General features: G+C 22.7%; 1 protein-coding gene across 1 annotated transcript; it reads left to right on the top strand.

Annotated features, from left to right (window-relative positions):
- The first annotated feature begins 14,808 nt into the window (after nucleotides 1-14,808).
- LOC113784397 (uncharacterized) lies at nucleotides 14,809-15,349 on the top strand. The gene is made up of 2 exons (XM_027330543.2): nucleotides 14,809-14,872; nucleotides 15,021-15,349. The coding sequence occupies exons 1-2, from the start codon at nucleotides 14,809-14,811 to the stop codon at nucleotides 15,347-15,349; spliced, it is 393 nt and encodes a 130-aa protein (XP_027186344.1).
- The last annotated feature ends 5,734 nt before the right edge of the window (nucleotides 15,350-21,083 follow it).

A 21,083-nucleotide genomic window follows, 5' to 3' on the forward strand; every position in this document is an offset into this window, starting at 1 on the left:
TGGCGTAACATATTTTTAAAGTTTGTAAAAAATAATAGTAGAAATTGATTTAAAAACAATTAATAATAATTGTGTTTTCTAGATGAATAATAGGTCCTCGAAAATTATTAATAAGGATCTGTTATTGTGTATAAATAGAACAACCTAAGGAAAAATAGTCATCAACCAAAAACAATGGAAAGGAGTCTCAACCTCAAGTGTCTTATTTTTATCCTCTTCCTTACTTTTGTCATCAAAGGTATCATATGAAAATTGTTTGAAATTATATATTCCTTTTTTTCTTTCATTTGTCTATGTTCTCCTTTTTACTATCCTAACATATCTATTGTCCAAACAAAAACTGGAAAAGTAATACAAGGCAAGCCTGAATGGAATGTGTTGGTGACTAACAACTGCATTTGTTCATAAAGTCAAATAAAGTTGGCTTGTGAAGGATTTCAGAGTGTGCAAGCGATCGACCCTTTAATTCTATCCAAGAATGGCGATAATTGCCTCTTATCAAATGTGGACACATCTTAGTGGATTATGATCGTGAGGCATTTACATATGCATGGGATACACCATATCCTTTTATTCCTATAAGTTATACTACAGGTCCTCCTTGTAACCGAAATTAACAAGGACCTTTGAACTTTGTTATGATTGTAAAATTTTAAATTTTATCGGTTAATTATTTGAAGATCTTAAGTAATAAAAATGTAAGAAAATTTTAAACGGATATGATCCACAATTGAAGTAAAATCTTGCAATATATTTTTAGAAATATTGAATACATTTTTTTAAATAATAATATTATCTGAATAGTTCTTCTTTATTTGGATATACTTTGAACACTTTACTTTATATTGAATAATAGTTTTATTGTAAAATATGTCTCTTGAAAGGTATATTGATTTATATAATTAAAAGTATCTGTAATTTCATATCTGATTGAGGCCTTTTTAATGATTATACAACCTCATATATAACAAAAATATTTATGTTTTTAATATAAGAAACAAAAACTACTTGTACATTGTAAAGAAACATAGTTATTCTTATTAAGTTTCTCATTTTTTATTAAATTTGAAACACAAAAATTGAAGATTGAAAATAAAGTCTTACAAACATCGATTAAATTAACAATAATTAAAGAATAACGGTATTAAATAGAAGGTTAATAGCTGATTTTTCTTATATTCTATGTCACAAAAAATAAGATTTTGTATTAATTATATTAAATACGTTATTAATAACACTTTTTGGAGAGAAATATAAAAAATATTAGTCTATATTATTCTGAATGAAATATAAACTAAAATCAACAATCTGACTCTTACTTAATTACAGTACTTCTAATTAACTATTTATTAAGTTTTTCATTTTTTACTTCTAATAATAAAATTTCTTTATCAAGTTTATTAATCTAGATAATAGACTTGATATTTTAATTATTATTGCAGATATTCAATATAATCAACGTGTTTATTTAATTTGCATAAACTTTCGTATTTTTTTGAATAATTTATTTAAATTAAATAAGTATTAGAGAAGAAAAAAAAGTATTAATAAATTAAAAAAAAAATATGTGTATATTTTGCAAAAATTATAGAAAAATGGAAAGAGACAGACAAAACACATTCAAAACCATAAAGCCATTTGCAACCTAGATGGCTACAATATACTTATAAATAACTTTAATTCAAAGTTAATAGACTATTGAATATTCATTTAATAATTAATATTTAATAATATACGATATTGTTCTACTATTGGTACACAAATATTATTTTGAAAAATGATTAACAATTTCCATTGTATAATCCAAATACCTTAATATTTATTTCATAATATAGATATTACATAATAGATAAATCATTTGTCTAAATATACTTTTAATTATATAAATCATTATACTTTCAAAGAAATATTTTACAATGAAATAATCTACATTTTTCTAGATAATAATATTATATGATTAGTTGTTCTTTATTTGATCCACTTTGAACATTCTACTATATATTAAGTAATAGTTTCATTGTAAAATATTTCTCTTGAAAGTATAATGATTTATATAATTAAAAGTATCTATAACTTCATATCCTATTGAGGGCTTTAAATGATTATATGACCTCAAATATAATGTAAATCTTTATGTTTTTAATATAAGTAACAAAAACTACTTGTACATTGTTAAAGAAACATAGTTCTGCTTATTAAGTTTCTCATGTTATAACATAACATAATACTTGTTTTTTGTTTTTTTTTTGTTTTTTGTTTTAATTTGAAACACACAAAAATTGATGATTGAAAATAAAGTGTTACAAACATAGATAATATCAACAATAATTACAGAATTATGGTATCAAACAGAATGTAAATTGTTGATTTTTGTTATATTTAATTTGACGAAAAATAATATTTTGTAGTAATTATATTAAAATTAACAACTTTATTTCAAGAAAAATATAAAAAATATTAGTCTATATTATTTGAAAGGAAAATTAATAAAAAATAACAATGTGTCTCTTATTTAATTATAGTATGTCTAAAATACTATTAATTTAATTTTTCATTTCTAATTCCAATTATAAATTTTTTTAATCATGTTTGAAAAAATATATAATAGATTTATTTTTTAACTAATATTGCATATATTAAATATTGTCAAATAACTTTTTGAATTTGTGTAATTTATTTTACTTTTACTTATAATTTATTTCAGTTAAATAATTATTTAGAGAAAATAAAATAGTAATGGTAAATTAAAAAATATATAATATGTGTTATTTTGATAAAAATAAAATAAATATGGCAAAAAAAACATACAAACAAAACATTTACACTGACACCAAGTTGAACACACTATCTAATTTGAATGGATAAGGCCATTTCTAACTTAAATGTCTACAACATGTTTTCTACATGTGATTTTTATACTTTAAAATAACTTTAATGCAAAGTTAATTTACTATTGAATACTAATTTAATAATTGATATTTGATAATATATGATGTCGTTCTTCTATTGATACACAATTATTATTTTGGAAGATGTTTAACAATTTCATTGTAATCCAAATATACTTTAATCTTTATTTAAAAATAGATTTTACATAATAAACAAATTAGTTGTCTAAATATTTTTGCATGCAGTTTTGCTACACAATTCTTAATTGTTTTTAAAAAAGATACATCAAATCAAAATTACTATTAATATCTGTAACACTATTGACCATTATACATCTAATCTTAAATTTTTACATTTAATCTTATATTTTGATGTGACAGTGTCAACTATTTTTATTAAAATGACATCTCCAAAACTTAAAAACTTGATAATTATATTCATTCGTATGTTTGTTTTCTTTTTTCTAATTCTTTGACGTAGTAAATAAAAATTACATCGTAATTTATTTAATAAGGTTTGAAAAACATAAATAAATACTTTTCAGCAAACTTTTAAATTACAAATTCAGTTTACATGGCATTAAAAAGATAGAATAAAACATAATATATATATATATATATATATATATATATATATATATATTAATATTACAACTCAATAGTTTACTATATGGTTTTCTATAGTGAAAAATAATAAATTGTATTATCTTTAGAAAATTTAAATATTATATTTGTATTTAATATCTTTAAATTTATCTATAATAGTTAATAAAGTGTTTAAAATATGGTCAAAATATAGTATAAAATTTAATAAATAATTAATATTAAAATATTTGATATTAATATTTCAAATTCAAGTACAATAATAATATTGCGTAAAATATTTTTAAAGTTGGTGATATTAATACTTGTTGTTATTAATACTTTTAAGTTTTATAATATGTAGCGTTGTTAAAATATATTACAAAATTTTTAAAACGTAAAACTTGTTGTCAATGGTGATATTTAATAGTGTTTTTTTTCTAAAAAGCGTTGTCGTCGGTAGGATTTAATAGCACTTTTATAATAATTTTTTTCAAAAAGCTTTAATATAACTATCATTTAATTATACTTTTTTTTTTTGGAAAAACACGGTTGAATATGGAATTTTAAAGCATTCGTTTTTTTTCTTCTAAAAAGCTATGTCCTAAGTGTTCTTTAATAGAGCTTTTATATCGCTTTTCTTAGAAAAGCGTTGTTGTAGGTGTTATTTTAGAGGGGAAAAAACAATGTCATATGTTAGACACCCAATAACAATGTTCAATTAAAATAGTGTTTTCATATATTGATGTTAATTTTTCAGATACCAATTTTGTATAAATACTATCATATGTTGATTTTATTTTTCCATAAATCATCCATGTTCATTCAAAACTCTATTTACAAATCAAAAAATAAATAATTAAACACACAAACACACATTATGAGAAACGAGAATTATATAAATAATCATTGAATTTAATTAATACTAAAGATGTTATTTGACTATATTTCCACCGAATAACTTTTGAATATTACATGCTATAATAGCTCTAAATTTATTTTCTTTCTATTTTTGTAATAATTTGAATTAAAAATTGTTTAATATTGTATCCAAAAAACAAATCTCCTTCCCATACTTATGCGATAGAATTTTTAAGGATTTTATTTTTATTTTTATATTTTTTTGACTCATGAATTTTATATTTATTAAACCTAGGTTTTTATTATTTACCAAAATAAAAACTATTCTTCAATTATCATTTTTTATTTATTAAAATATATCTGAAAACTTTGGCATTTCCAAACAATCCCTTAAAAAATAATTTTCAAAATTAAATATAGACCTTGTAAAAATCCAATTTTTAATATCATAATTCAAACTAGCCACACCCACCGTTTTATTACAATAAACAAATTAATGAGTTTATTTATAAAATTATTTATAATAGTTAATTCTAAATTAGTAATGCTTAAATAAAAAAAATTGTCATATTATATAAACTCGAAATAACATTTTCAATAGGTGAGTTACAATGATTGAAATTTGTGAAATTTGAGCCAATAAAATATTACAATAATAAGAATTGTGATTTGAAAGTTACAATAATATTACACTAAACAATAAAAATGCAGATTTAATAAAAATAAAATCTTTGAATCAAAAAAGTATAAAAATAAAAATAATATATTTATTATAGAGTTTTTAATTCGAGTTATTACAAAAATAGGAAGAAAATAAATTTAGAGATATCATAACATATAGTATCCAAAGTTATTGGATGGGGATACAATCAATTAACATTAATTTAATCTTATGCATTAATTAAATCTAGTGGTTATTATTAATAGTTCTCGTTTCTCATAATAACTATAAGTTCTATTTTGATAGACTCCCTATAATTTAAGATCAAACTCTATCATTTTCTAACTATAAACTCAAAATATGTGTTATCAGCATCAATACTTTCTTAATTTCTAGCAACATCAATTTTTCAAGATCATTAACATAATAGCAACTTCCAACTTTAACCCTATTGTGACGAAAAATAAAATAAATTAGAATAATTCTCAATTTACACAAAAAAATATACAATAATAGTTTACAATATGAAATTCACCTAATAATAAATTATATAATTATCAGTTCGAGCACATACTAACATCATTCTTCTTTGATTTCAGTTAGATCACGTCTATAGTAACTTGTCTTGGAGTTGTCAAAGTACTATGTGAGATATAATATTTGAACATAAATAAATAAGTTAGAGTTAAATATATAGGTGGTTTATATATGAAAATCATAACTAATAAAAATAACCTACTATTTCAGGAATTGTACTTTGATTCATAGCAACGATCTCCTTCATGAATCGTAAAATATAGTACCTACAATCCATATTGTTATCTTGGCGACAACACTATAAAATAAAATATGTACGCCGATATATAGTTATGTATTGATTGTAAATGAAATTTTAAAGGTATATGTTCTATATACCAACAGAGAGCCCTAATTTCATTCCACATATACCAATTGCAACATGACCATGTGGATTCTTTATAGACGCAGGATTCCAAATTAATGAGTAAGAAACACTAACAATAATGACACAAGTCACGGTCTTTTGAATAAAAATATAACAGAAAAAAAAATATAGTTAAATGCTAACCAAATGTATATATATTTTTGTTTCAAGTAAAAAATATACAATATTACTAACATAACAAAAAAAAAATAGCTAAATACTTACCGCATGTATTTATATTTTTGTTTCAAATCACAAATACACAATATTATTATATAACTTAAAGAACTATAAAAATGATGGTAGAGACCTATTATAACAAGAGGTATTTAGACTAGATAAGGTCCAACTCCAAAGGAATAGTTTGATCCAAAAAACTAAAATTTTAGACCTCACACAGTCACATTCACATAGAACAAACCCAAAAGTATGATAGAATTAGCAGTGAACAATACAAGGTAGATGAATTACAATACAAGGTAGCATGAGTTAAGGTAGCAGTGAACTTAGTATAGTGAATTAAGGTAACATGAACTATAATACAAGGTAGTAGAATTGACATTAAGTGATTGACAGATAACTTTAAGTATAGCAGGTAGCAGAATCAACAGAAACACAAGATAGTGAACAAGGAACCTATGCTCAGATTAACTCGAGGTAAAAACAACAACAAATCGAAATCAATAAAAATTTAAATAAATCTCAAGAGAGGAGAGAAAAAGAAAACAAAGACTGGAAAATAAGAGCAACATAATTTGCATATAGCAGTATTCTTTAACTTAAAATGTTTTAAAATTGAGAGTGATAATTTCATTTCACATATACCAACTACAAGATGACCATGTGCATTCAATATGGATACATGATTCCAAATTATGAGTAAGAAAGACTAACATAAATAAAGACACAAATCAAGGTCTTTTGAATAAAATATAATAAAATAAAAACAAATAGCTAAATGTTAACAACATGTATCTATATTTTTATTTTAAATAACAAATATACAATATTTTTAACATAACAAAAACAAATAGCTAAATGCTAATAGCATGTATCTATATTTTTGTTTTAAATAACAAATATACAATATATTTAACATAACAAAAACAAATAGCTAAATGCTAATCGAATGTATCTATGTATTTGTTTCAAATAACAAATATATTTTTATATGACTTAAAAGAACTATAAAAATTATTGTAAAGACCTAGGTCCAGAGGTATTTAGATTAAATAAAGTCCAACTCCAAAGGCATAGTTTGGTAAAGGACTAGAATTTTAACCCTCACAGAATCACACTCACACATAAAAAATCCATAAGCATGATAAAGAACTGATTTCCCCACACAATCAATATTTTCTCAAACTCTAGAAGCATAAAATATTATTGATATTATTATTATTATTATTATTATTATTATTATTTTTGTTATTATTATTATTATTATTATTATTATTATTATTATTATTATTATTATTGACATCGTGATTTAATAAAAGCATCTATAATTCATGATATAAGAAATGGTTTTCCTCTAATTTGTTCAATTCATTATCTTCTTTAATAATCTACAATTTTATTCATCCTTTTCTCAATCAATTACATATATTACTCCAACATGTTATTGCATTAAAACATAAAAATGGTATAAATTTCTACACAACACAATTCTAAAAGCAAAATCCACGGTAAACATTTTGCAAACAACTTTTATCCACATAAAGATGAATCTCCATTAAAAGAATGATGCGATAAGAAGGGTCTCAGTTGCTCAATGTCTATACCATACTTAAGTTAATTAAATGAATGAAATAATTGAAGGAAAATTGTGACACCCTAAATCCCAAAATGACATATATAATAATTTATACTAGATTATTTAAGCAAAATTCGCAGCGGATAAAAAAATATTGTTTATAAGGAAATAAAACTTGTATAACTAATTCAGGATATCGCGTTTCTCGAAGTACACATGAAACAATTCAAACTTGATAAATATCATTCAAAATATCTAACTCTTTTTCCATCCCAAATTCACAAAATAAGTGTATCATGAAAGTTTAAAGGGTGTGATTACTCACCTGTTGAAGCGTTATTTTATAAAAAGGTTATGTATATTATTAACCGCTATTGCAACCGCAACCGTACTTTTGCTCTTCTTTATGTTGGCATAGTTCTCTCTATTGAATTTTTAATTTGTATTTTCATCTTTGTATCTATTTATTTTTAAATATTTATAAGATGATTTGACTAGGTATCCTATATTTGCCCCACTAAACTTTTGATTGTTATAAATAAAATAAATACATATTGAATTCATTTGTTGTTTGGTTTTTGATTGTTTGTTTGGTTTTGTTTGAATCTTTAATAATAGATAATTAGGCAACAATTGTTATAATAGCTTATTTGTTGTTATCCATTTCACGTAAACCTTTAACAAACAAAACAAACATCATATTATTACACTCTCTAACAAACAAAACAACTTGCTAATGTTACCTTATTTTAACCAATTTATATAATAATAATAATAATAATAATAATAATAATAATAATAATAATAATAATAATAATAATAATAATAATAATAATAATAATAATAATAATAATAATATTAATAATAATAATCTATAAATTAAAATATTTTAAAATTTGAAATCTAATTATTTTCATTCCTTTGATTTAGGATGTTACAAATCACAGACAGATAAACACAAAATAAGGAATCTTTGGTAAAAGAAAATTAAGGTATCTTTGGTAAAAGAAAATTAAAATGAAATTGTGTAAAGATGAGATAATATGAATGATATTTATAAAGGAGTCACCGAAAATGGAAGATTATTGATGAGAGACGGTTAAAAAAAAAAAGACGGCGGTTGTAAGAAGAAGAAAAATATTGAGAGGACGAAAGAAGAAGAAAAGTCGGAAGACACAAAAACAAATCGTAAAATAAAATAAATATTTTAATTTAAGGTATGTAATCTTCATTAAGAATTTGAAGCGGTGAAAAACCATTACTTTCAAAAGACATGTCAAATCGTGTTGTAATTGATTGTATTTCTTTTTTAATTTATAAATAAATTTTCAACTAATCTCAATAAAAAGTCTTTTTTTTTTCTCTGAATAAACTGACGGTATTATTTTTAATTCACCAATAAATTCTCAACGATTGCCTAAAAAAACTGTCAAATCGTGATATAACAAAAGCTTTAATTTTTTTTCTTTTAAAAAAACTGCATAATGAGATGGTTGTGTTTTATTTTTTTCTTTCTATTTTCTATTAATAGAAACTTTATATTTGTCTATACACTCTAACTAATTAAGTGACACTTGTTAAACTTCTCAAAATATCATCTTTTCTTTCTTCTATTGTATAGATATCGAAAATACTGTTAATTCAATTTCTAATGATCAAATTTCTTAATCATGTTTAAAAATCTAGATAATAGATTAATTTTTTTTAACTAATATTGCATATATTAATTATAACTAACTATTTTTTAATTTGTATAATCTATTTTACTTTTTCTTATAATTTATTTCAGTTAAATAATTATTTAGAGAAAATAAAATAGTAATAATAAATTAAAAAACATATAATATGCATAATTTTTGCAAAAATTAAATAAAAATGGCAAGAGACACAGACCTAACATTCACTGACCACTGTTACATCGATTACCGCCACACCAACCATCGTCTTAGATTTACTAAAACTCGATGCATTCGATATTAAAGATACATAGATGGAAATATCAAATATATCTCCTAAATCCTAACGAGTTCATTCTCTTTATTTTTTCCGACCATAGTGTGCTCCTGTTTTCGGAGAAACCGTCAACATATTGTTCCCTCAAATGATGATGAAAACATAACACACAAGTTGGAAACACTGTCTAATTTGAACGGACAAGGCCGTTTCCATCCTACCTGTCTAAAACATGTATTGGACATGTGATTTTTATATTTAAAAATAATTTTAATGCAAAGTTGATATACTATTTAATACTCATCTAATAATTGATATTTGATAATATATGATGTTGTTATAATATTGGTACACAAATATTTTTTTTTTAAATGATTAGCAATTTTCATTTTAGTCCAAATACTTTAATATTTATTTCATAATATAGATTTTACGTAATAAATAAATCAGTTGTCTAAATATTTTTGCAATGCAATTTTGTTACACAATTGTTAATTTTTGATGACTCCAGGAATGTCCGGGTTAGTATTCGCTCTTTAAATTTTAAAAAAAAGTTTTAGAAAAAACGTATATCATAATTTTGTTTAATTTGACATTTATAAGTGACAATATCTGTCCAAAAAAGAAATGTATATTTGTGAATAAAATTTAAGATTCTCAAGATTAAATTAAATCTAGGACTATATTTTTAGAAATATTGAATACATTTTTTTAAATGATGATATTATATGAATAGTTGTTCTTTATTTGATACACTTTGAACAATCTACTATATATATATATTGAGTAATAGTGTTATTGTAAAATATGCCTCTTGAAAGGTATAATAATTTATATAATTAAAAGTATCTATAATTTAAAATCGGATTGAGGTCTTTTTAATGATTATAGGACCTCAAATATAATGTAAATATTTATGTCTTTTCATTTATAACATAAAATAATACTCAAGTTTTTTTATTTTAATTTGAAACACGCAAAAATTGACGATTGAAAATATAGTCTTAGAGATGTAGATTAAATTAACAATAATAAAAGAATAATGGTATTAAACATAATGTTCACAAAAAATAACATTTTGTATTAATTATATTAACTACATTATTAACAACTCTATTTGGAGAGAAATATTAAAAATATTAGTCTATATTGTTTTGAATGAAATATAAACAAAATCAACAATCTGACTCTTATTGAATAACAATACATCTAAAATACTATTTATTAAATTTTTCGTTTTTTACCTCTAATAATAAAATTTCTTAATCATGTTTGTAAATCTAGATAATAGACTTAATGTTTTAATTAGTCATAATTGTTCTTACGTTTCCTTAACTTAATTTTATATAACAGTTTAGCGGCTTTATTTATTTATTTTTTTCGATTAGGTCATTTATTTAATTTTAATTAAACAATTTGATCTTTTATGTTTTAAAATATTAACAATGTTATATTTTTTTACAAAAATTCATCAAAATTTTCAAATAAAACTCATAAAAATTAATTATCATATTTAATATAATACAAATTTCATTAAATTTATAACTCAAATATTAAAACAAACTCATATTTTCATTCTTTATATTTTTAAATTTATGCAATAAAATAAAATAAAATACCAAATCGAGAAGAAAAAAAGATAAAGAACTGACGTGCTATCTGAAATTAAGTTAAGGAACCGCAGTAGCAATTGTGCCTTAATTAATATTGTAGATATTCAATATAGTCAACTAGTTTATTTAATTCGCATAAGCTATCATATTTTTGTTCATAATTTATTTTAATTATATAATTATTTAGATAAAAAAAAATAGTAGTACTAAATTAAAAAGAATATATAATATGTATATATTTTGCAAAAAATTATATACATAGTAGTAATAAAAAAAATATTAAAAAAAATAATAACGACTTCATTTTCTGTATTTTTGCGGACCATATTTTTCTCTCTCATGATGATGAAAACAAAACCCACAAATTGAAAAGACTGTCTAATTTGAACCCATAAGGCCATTTGCAAACTACATGTCTACAACATGTATTGGACATGTGATCTTTACACTTAATAATAACATTAATGTAAAGTAAATATACAATTGAATGCTCATTTAATAATTGATATTTGATAATATACGATGTCTAGTAAACAAATATTATTTTGAAAAATGATTAACAATTTTCATTGTAATCTAAATACCTTAATATTTATTTCATAATATAGATACTACATAATAAATAAATTTGTTGTCTAAATGTTTTGGCTTGCAATTTTGTAACACAATTGTTAATTGTATTTAAAAAAGATACAACAAAGTAAAATTAATGTGAATATCATTAATACTAAACACCATTTTATACTTAACCTTCTTGTCAAGTATTTTTATTAAGATGACACTACGAGAATTTAAAAAATTGATAATTATATATTTTCATATGTCCGTTTTCTTTTTTAAGTAAAAATTACATCGATCATAAATCATTTAATATTGTTTGAAAAACATATCTACTTATCTAGTTTCTCCATCTCTTTTTCTCATTTTCTTATCAATTTGGCACATTTTCATGTTCATCTGATGACTCATGTCCATTGAAAAGTTTTACTATTGTCCAAACAAAAATTGGAAAAATTATACAAAGCAAAGCTAAATAGAATGCGAATATGTACTGCATATCGTGTGTTTTATCTTTTTGAGTGTCGTAATAAATAACACAGCTCATATTTTTTTATGCAAAAAATAACGCATGCAAAATAATTGTTATGAGTGTGATTCTAACTATCTTTAACGGAAACACCTCACTATTTAAAAATTTGTGTATACATAAGCATTTGTATTTCAAAAATTTAACAAACTAATGTGGATGACTCGTGGAATGCCGGGTTAGTTCTCATGTTATAACATAACATAATACTTGTTTATTTTTTTAATTTTTTTTTAATTTGAAACCCACAAAAGTTGACGATTGGAAATAAAGTGTTGCAAATATAGATTAAATTAACAATAATTAAAGAATAATGATATTAAACAGAATGTAAATCGTTGATTTGTGTTATATTTAATTTGACGAAAAATAATATTTTGTATTAATAATATTAAAAACTCTATTTCTTGAAAATAATAATGAAATATTAGTCTATATTATTTTGAAGGAAATAACGATCTGTCTCTTATTTAATTACATATATCTAAAACACTATTAGTTCAATTTTTCCTTTCTAATTCCAATAATAAAATTTCTATATATTAAATAGAGTCAACTTCAGTTTTTAATTTGTGTAATTTATTTTACTTTTACATATAATTTATATCGGTTAAATAATTATTTAGAGAAAAAAATAATAATAGTAAATTAAAAAATATAATATATGTATATTTTGTAAAACTTAAATAGGCAAGAGATTTACAAACCAAACATTCAAAACGATATTGACCACCGTTACATTGATTAACGCCACACCGACCATTGACTTAGATTACTATATTAAAGAAACTTGATTCATTCGATACTAAAGTTTAAGAGATGAAAATATCAAATATATCTCCTAAATCCTAACGATTTCATTCTCTGTATTTTTTCGACCACAATGGATTGTTTTCGGAGAAACCCTCAACATTGTTCTCTCTTGTGATGATATAAAAAAAACCCACAAGTTGGAAAAATTGTCTAAGTTGAACTGATAAGGCCATCTGCAAGCTACATGTCTACAACATGTAATGGACATGTGATTTTTGTACTTAAAAGTAACTTTAATGCAAAGTAAATATACTATTGAATATTCATTTAAAAATGTTGAAAATATGTATTTGATCTCTACAAATATACAATTTTTTATTTTATAGCCTTTGTAAGTTTTTTGTTTAAATTTAGTTCCTATAAAATAAGAGACAATCAGTTTTGATTCTTAAAAAAATGTTGATAAACCGCCATGACAAGTGGGTGTTTAAATACACTCAAACACGTCATCGTTTATGATATATTAAAAATTAAAATATTTTATATTATTAACATATTAATTTATTTATTGATCATTTAATAATTAGTGTTATTTTATTATGAAAATATGAATAGAAATTAAAACAAAATGTTCAAGTTTTTTTTTTGTTTTGAAAAACTCTTCATTCTTTTAATGTTGATTTGAAGTTATGGATCAAAGTCAACGGTCTATGATTTTACAAGACTAAATCCAAACAAAAACTTACAAGTACTAAAATCAAAAGGTGGTATATTTGGATGAACCAAATACATATTTAAACCTTTAATAATTGATATTTGATAATATAAGATGTCATTCTACTATTGGTACACAAATATTATTATGAAAAATGATTAACAATTTTTGTTGTAATCCAAATACCTTAATATTTCTTTCGTAATATAGATATTACATGATAAATAATTATCTTGTCTAAATATTTTTACATGCAATTTTGTTACAGAATTATTAATTGTTTTTTAAAAAATACGGCAAAGCAAAATTACTATTAATATCCATAATATTATTGACCATTTTACACCTAACCTTATCTTTTCAGATTATAGTGTCAAGTATTTTTATTAAGATGAGAGCTTAAAAAATTGATAATTATAGTTTTTCATATGTTGGTTTTCATTTTTATAATTCTTTAAAGTAGTAAGCAAAAATTACTTTCATTTAATATTGTTTCGAAAAACATAAATAAATACTTTTCAGCAAACTTTCAAATTACAAATTCAGATTACATGGCATAAAAAAGTTAGAATAATACATCAAAATCATTTATATATATATATATATATATATATAATATTACCACTCAATAATTTATTATGTGCTTTTCTAAATAATAAACTGTATTATCTTTAAGAAATTTTAATATTATGTTTTTATTTAATATTTTTAAAATTTATATATAATAGTTCAAAAAGTGTTAAAATATCGTAAAAAAATTAAAACGATTTGTTTTAGAATATTTGATTTAATATTTCAAATTCAGCTTAAATATAAATATTTTGATAGCATAACATATTTGTAAAGTTGGAAAAAAAAAATAGAAATTGATTTAAAAACATTTAATAATAACTGTGTTTTCTAGATGAATAATAAATCCTTTAAAAATATTAATAAGGAATGGTGATTATGTATAAATAGGACAACCTAAGGGAAAAGAGTCATCAACTAAAAACAATGGAAAAGACTCTCAACCTCAAGTGTCTTATTTCTATCTTCTTCCTTACTTTTGTCATCAAAGGTATGATATGAAAATTGTTTGAAATTATATATATATATATTTTTTTTTTCATTTATCTAAGTACTCCTTTTTACTATTCTAACATATCTACTTTTCTAGATTTTTCATCACTTTTTCTCATTTTGTTATCAATTTTTCAAATTTTCAGGATCATGTGAAGACTCATGTCCATTGAAAAGTCTTAATATTGTCCAAACAAAAACTGGAAAAGTAATACAAGGCAAGCCTGAATGGAATGTATTGGTAACAAACAACTGCATTTGTTCACAAAGTCAAATAAAGCTGGCTTGTAAAGGGTTTCAGAGTGTGCAAAAGATCGACCCTTTAATTCTATCCAAAAATGGTGATAATTGCCTCTTATCAAATGGACACATCTTAGTGGATTCTGATCGTGAGGCATTTACGTATGCATGGAATACACCATATCCTTTTATTCCAATAAGCTCTATTACAAGTCCTCCTTGTAACCGAAATTAGAAAAGACCTTTGAACTTGGTTGAAATTGTAAAATTTTAAATTTTATCGGTTAATAATCTGAATATCTTAAATAATAAAACTATAAGAAAATTTTAAATTGATATGATCCACAATTGAAGTAGAAATTAATATACCATTGTAATATTTGTTTATATTCTAATTTACTAGTATAATGTATGTGCAAAATATAAATTAACCACGTTATATTTAGAGAAATATTATTTTGTTACAAAGACTGAAACTACGAGACGAGCGAATAACACTAACTTCGATATGTTTTCAACCAAATAGCCTCTTTTGTTGTTTTAAATATTAGACAAATATTTTTATAGCTATGTACTGCATATTTTGTGTTTCATCTTTTTGAGTGTCATTAGAAATAGCATAGCTCATATTTTTATTATACAAAAAATAACGCATGAAAAATTATCGTTATGAGGTACGACATTTGCATTACATAAGTCAAACATATCTTTAACGGAATACTTCACTATTTAAAATCTTGTCTATACAAAAACATTTGCATTTCAAAAATTTAACATACTAATGTGGATGACTCGTGGAATGCCGGGTTAGTATTCGGTCTTTAACTTTTAAATATGGATTTTTTTTTAAAAGTACAAGGTATAAATGTGAATGATGTTTTAGAGTTATAAACAAGTCAATATGTATATAATTATATTTTTGTTTAATATAATACTTTGACATATATAAGTGACAATATCTTTTCAAAAAAGAAATATAAGTGTGAACAAAATTTAAAATTTTCAAGATTAAATTAAATCTAGCAATATATTTTTAGAAAATTGAATACATTTTTTTTAAATAATAATATTATATAAATAGTTGTTCTTTATTTGATACACATTAAACACTCACTATATATTGAGTAATAGTTTATTTGTAAAACATGCCTCCTGAAAGGTATAATGATTTATATAATTAAAAGTATCTATAAATTCATATCCGATTGAAGCCTTTTTAATAATTATACGGCCTCAAATATAATGTAAATCTTTATGTCTTTAATATAAGCAACAAAAACTACTTGTACATTGTAAACAAACATAGTTATTCTTTGTAAAGTTCTCATGTTATAACATAACATAATACTTGTTTATTTTATTTTATTTGAAACACACAAAAGCTCACGATTGAAAATAAAGTGTTACAAATATAAATTAAATTAACAATAATTACAGAATAATTGTATTAAATAGAATGTAAATAATTGATTTTTTTTTTATATTTAGTTTGACGAAAAATAATGATTTGTATTAATTATATTAACTATACTATTAACAACTCTATTTCGTGAACAATATAAGAAATATTAGTCTATATTATTTTGAAGGAAAATTAATGAAAAATAACGATTTGTCTCTTATTTAAATACATTATATCTAAAATACTATTGGTTCAATTTTTCTTTTCTAATGTCAATGATAAAATTTCTTAATCATGTTTGAAAATATAGATAATAGACTAATTTTTAACTAATATTATATATTAAATAATGTCAACTACTGTTTTTCATTTGGGTAATTTATTTTAGTTTTACTTATAATTTATTTTGGTTAAATTATTATTTAGAGAAAAAAAATAGTAATAATAAATTAAAAAATATATAATATGTGTATATTTTACAAAAATTAAATAAAAATATTAAATGTATCTCCTAAATAATAAATTACCACCGTTATATCAATTACTGTCACACCGACCGTCGGCTTAGATTACTATATTAAAGAAACTTGATGCATTCAATACAATAATTTAAGAGATTAAAATATTAAATGTATCTCCTAAATCCTAACGACTTGGTTCTCTGTATTTTTCCGACCACATTGGTTGTTTTTGGAGAAGTCTTCAACATTGTTCTCTCTGATGATGATGATGTAAAGAAAACTCACCAGTTGGAAAGACTATCTAATTTGAACCAATAAGGCCATTTGCAACCTACATGTCTACAACATTACAAGTTACAACATGTAATGGACATGTGATTTTTGTACTTAAAAATAACTTTAATGCAAAGTTAATATACTATTGAATACTCATTTAAAAATGATTTAAATATTTATTTGGTCTATGCAAATATATAATGTTTTGATTTTAGTCTTTGTAAGCATTTTTGTTTAGATTTAATTCCAGTAAAATCAGAGACAATCGATTTTGATTCCTTAAAAGCCATGACACGCGAGTTTATAAATAAACAACAAATGTGGCACCCTAAACCCTAAAATAATGTATACAATAATTTATACTAATTTTTTTTAACAAAATTCGTAGCGGATAAAAAAAAATGTTTCCAAACAAATAAAACTTTTATAACTAATTTCAGATATCACATTCCTCTAAATACACATGTAACAATTCAAATTTATTCCTCAATTAAAACAGTGCAATCTTAATGAACTTGACTTACTATAATTTCTTAATTTAATTCCAAAAACTTACTAGTACTTATAAGGTTTTGATACAAAAAGTCATATCTAATTGAGTAAGTAAAAGTAAAATACAAATTACAACTCTTATTTCCGATATCACCTATTAGAGCGGGGTTTCTCTCAAACTTGAACTTCAATACTCATTAACCAGTAATAACTGCGATTTCACAAACGTAGAGTCAAACCAATCAAACACAAACAACGAAGGAGGCGAGTTTCGAAATCATGTTGATAGTGTAATATAAGTAAGAAATCGTATCATAACACATCATGATATATCAAAATAGTCAAGAAAAATAATATCATATTATAATGAAAAATAACTCAAGTAAATTCAGTATATCATCATATCATCACATCATCCAAGGGAAATTATTATAACTTTTGAAACACAATAAAACAATCACAAAAATGCAATATTATTCATGAGCTTAGAGTCTACTTCACAATTTGGTACTATTCTAACTCTGAAGTACTTAATTAGGAGGTTTGATATTATGCCACCATCCCCATTGATGAACAACTCAAATTGGTCTTGTTCTCATAGACCCCCTCAACTCAACTCGAGACACATATACACGAAAATCGAAGTAAGTATGTGTTGCATGGTAGCTCCCGACATTTGAAGTGCTACCTCCAAGTCGCCTAGGAATTCGCCTCCTGAATACCTCTAAGGTCTAACAATCTTGCCTTAAGGCTCAACAACGTACCGCCACGACCAGACTCATTCAGTTATACTTCACTGGAATCACTAAGCTTATCACACCCTACCTATATGATGACAAAATAATCTCCACTTCAAAAATTCACATCAACTTCAAATATTTCCAACATTTATTTTTCTCCTCTTGTTAGCCTAGACTACTCCCATTAAGAGCATCATCTTTAGCCTAAGTTAGAATCATTACTATTTCATCAATTATGGATACTTCGATATTGTTATCACAATTTTATAACATCATTAATCATACATAATCATGATCATCATATAAACTAATCACAAATTTATAACATCACTATCATAAATCAAACATCATCATTATTATCACATAAAGATATATCATACAATGCATCCACCGTTCATCTCACAATATATTATACTCGTGAATTCAAAAACTCTCTCACCTCTTATCTTATTTCGACACTTTCACACATGAATATGATTTCACGAGCAAATCGCCTTTGTTCTTTGACTCATTGCCCTTCAATTGATCTAACCCAACAGTTTATGGGTAAACGTCAAAAATAAATTATATGAACACACTCTAAAAACTAAATTTCGATACTGCTGTTAATCAGAAAACCAATCTATGGATAATATAGTCACCTTTCACACGATCGTTTTACCGTTGGTTTCACTTAAATCAGACTTACGATGACGAAAAACAATGCAAAATAAGGAATTCTATAAACCTATAAGTCGGATATTTTCTAGAGAAATTAGAATGATTAAAAATCTCAGAAAGTATTTTTAATTGACTAATTAAATAATTAAATAAGTGAAACAACATACTGAAATTTAGATGAAAACGGATAAAATTTTCTGAAATAATTATCGATCATTAGTGTCGAGCAATAGCATTGTAACACTCTTTTCCCATTCCTTGTCTAGCGGCAGGAAAAACTCCCTTATTTATTATTATTATTTTTTATTTTATTTTAGTAACACAAATAGGGATTTGGATATATGGGCTACGCCTATTGGTCTCCTTATTTATTTTTTACTATTTTTATTTTGATAAAATAAAATTTATAATTATTTAATCTCCTTTTTTAATACTCCTCCAAACACCATCTAAAATTTAAAACATTACTAATATTTTAGAACTAATATATTTTTAATTAGAGTAACTAAAATAATAAACTTATTTATTTTTTAAAAAATTACACATTACTAATAGCTAAAACTTTCATATTTAAAATAATTATTATAATTATACTCATTTTTCATAATATTCAAATTAAAATACTACCATTATTAGAGAATAGTCAAAATTATACAATAAATAAATATATCATCAACACTTCATATTAATTAATAAATCATAATATATATATATATATATATATATATATATATATATATATAAAATCACAACGAGTATATAAAAATAAAGAAAATCAAACACAATATCACTAATATCTCAAGATGGTGATTTATAAAATAAATAATTAAAATAAGATATATTTAAAAATAATTAAAATTTAAATATCTGCACACTTAACATTAGTTAAACATAAAAAAAAAAACCGCTTTAATTACAAACATGTATACACGTAAAATCGCCTAAAATCTTATTCTTTTAAAATATTTACACTAAAATATTATTATTTTTAGAAAAATATGTAAAAATAATATAATATAATATTTGTTATTTATATCAATAATTTAGTATAATATGTACAAGATTAGAACATCATAGGAAGCACAAATATAAATAAAATTAATCAACATACATTATAAAATAATTTTAACACGGAATTAATTATTTAAAATTATATTACATTAATAAAATAGTTTAATATAAAATTTGCGGTGTTACACCAACTCATCATCTTTTATGATATATTAAAAATTAAAATATTTTATATTATTAATATATTAATTTAGCTATTGATCATTAAACAATTAGTGTTATTTTTTAATGAAACTCGTCATTTTTTTAATATTGATTTAACGTGAGAGATCAAAGTCTCTGATTTTATAGATACTAATTCCAAACAAAAAAAAATTACATTACTACCACCAAAATGTGGTATATTTATTGAAATCAAATACATATTTAAACCTTTAATAATTGATATTTGATAATACAGGATGTCGTTTTACTATCGGTACACAAATGTTATTTTGAAAAACGATTAACAATTTTCATTGTAATCCAAATACCTTAATATTTATTTCATAATATAGATATTACATAATAGATAAATCTGTTGCCTAAATACTTTTACATGCAATTTTGTTACAGAATTGTTAATTGTTTTTAAAAAAGATATGGCAAAGCAAAATTAATATTAATATCGATAATATCATTGACCATTTTACACTTAATCTTATATTTTGAGGTTACAATATCAACTATTTTTATTAAGATGACACCTCAGGAACTTAAAAAAAATTACATCATAATTCATTTAATATTGTTAAAAAAACATATATAAATACTTTTAAGCAAACTTTCAAATTATAAATTCAGATTACATGGCATAAAAAGTTAGAATAATACCTCAAAATCATATATATACAATTACCTCAATAATTTATTATTTGCTTTTCTATA

The sequence above is a fragment of the Cicer arietinum genome, chromosome 4 (assembly GCF_000331145.2).
Source record: "Cicer arietinum cultivar CDC Frontier isolate Library 1 chromosome 4, Cicar.CDCFrontier_v2.0, whole genome shotgun sequence".
Taxonomy (NCBI): domain Eukaryota; kingdom Viridiplantae; phylum Streptophyta; class Magnoliopsida; order Fabales; family Fabaceae; genus Cicer; species Cicer arietinum.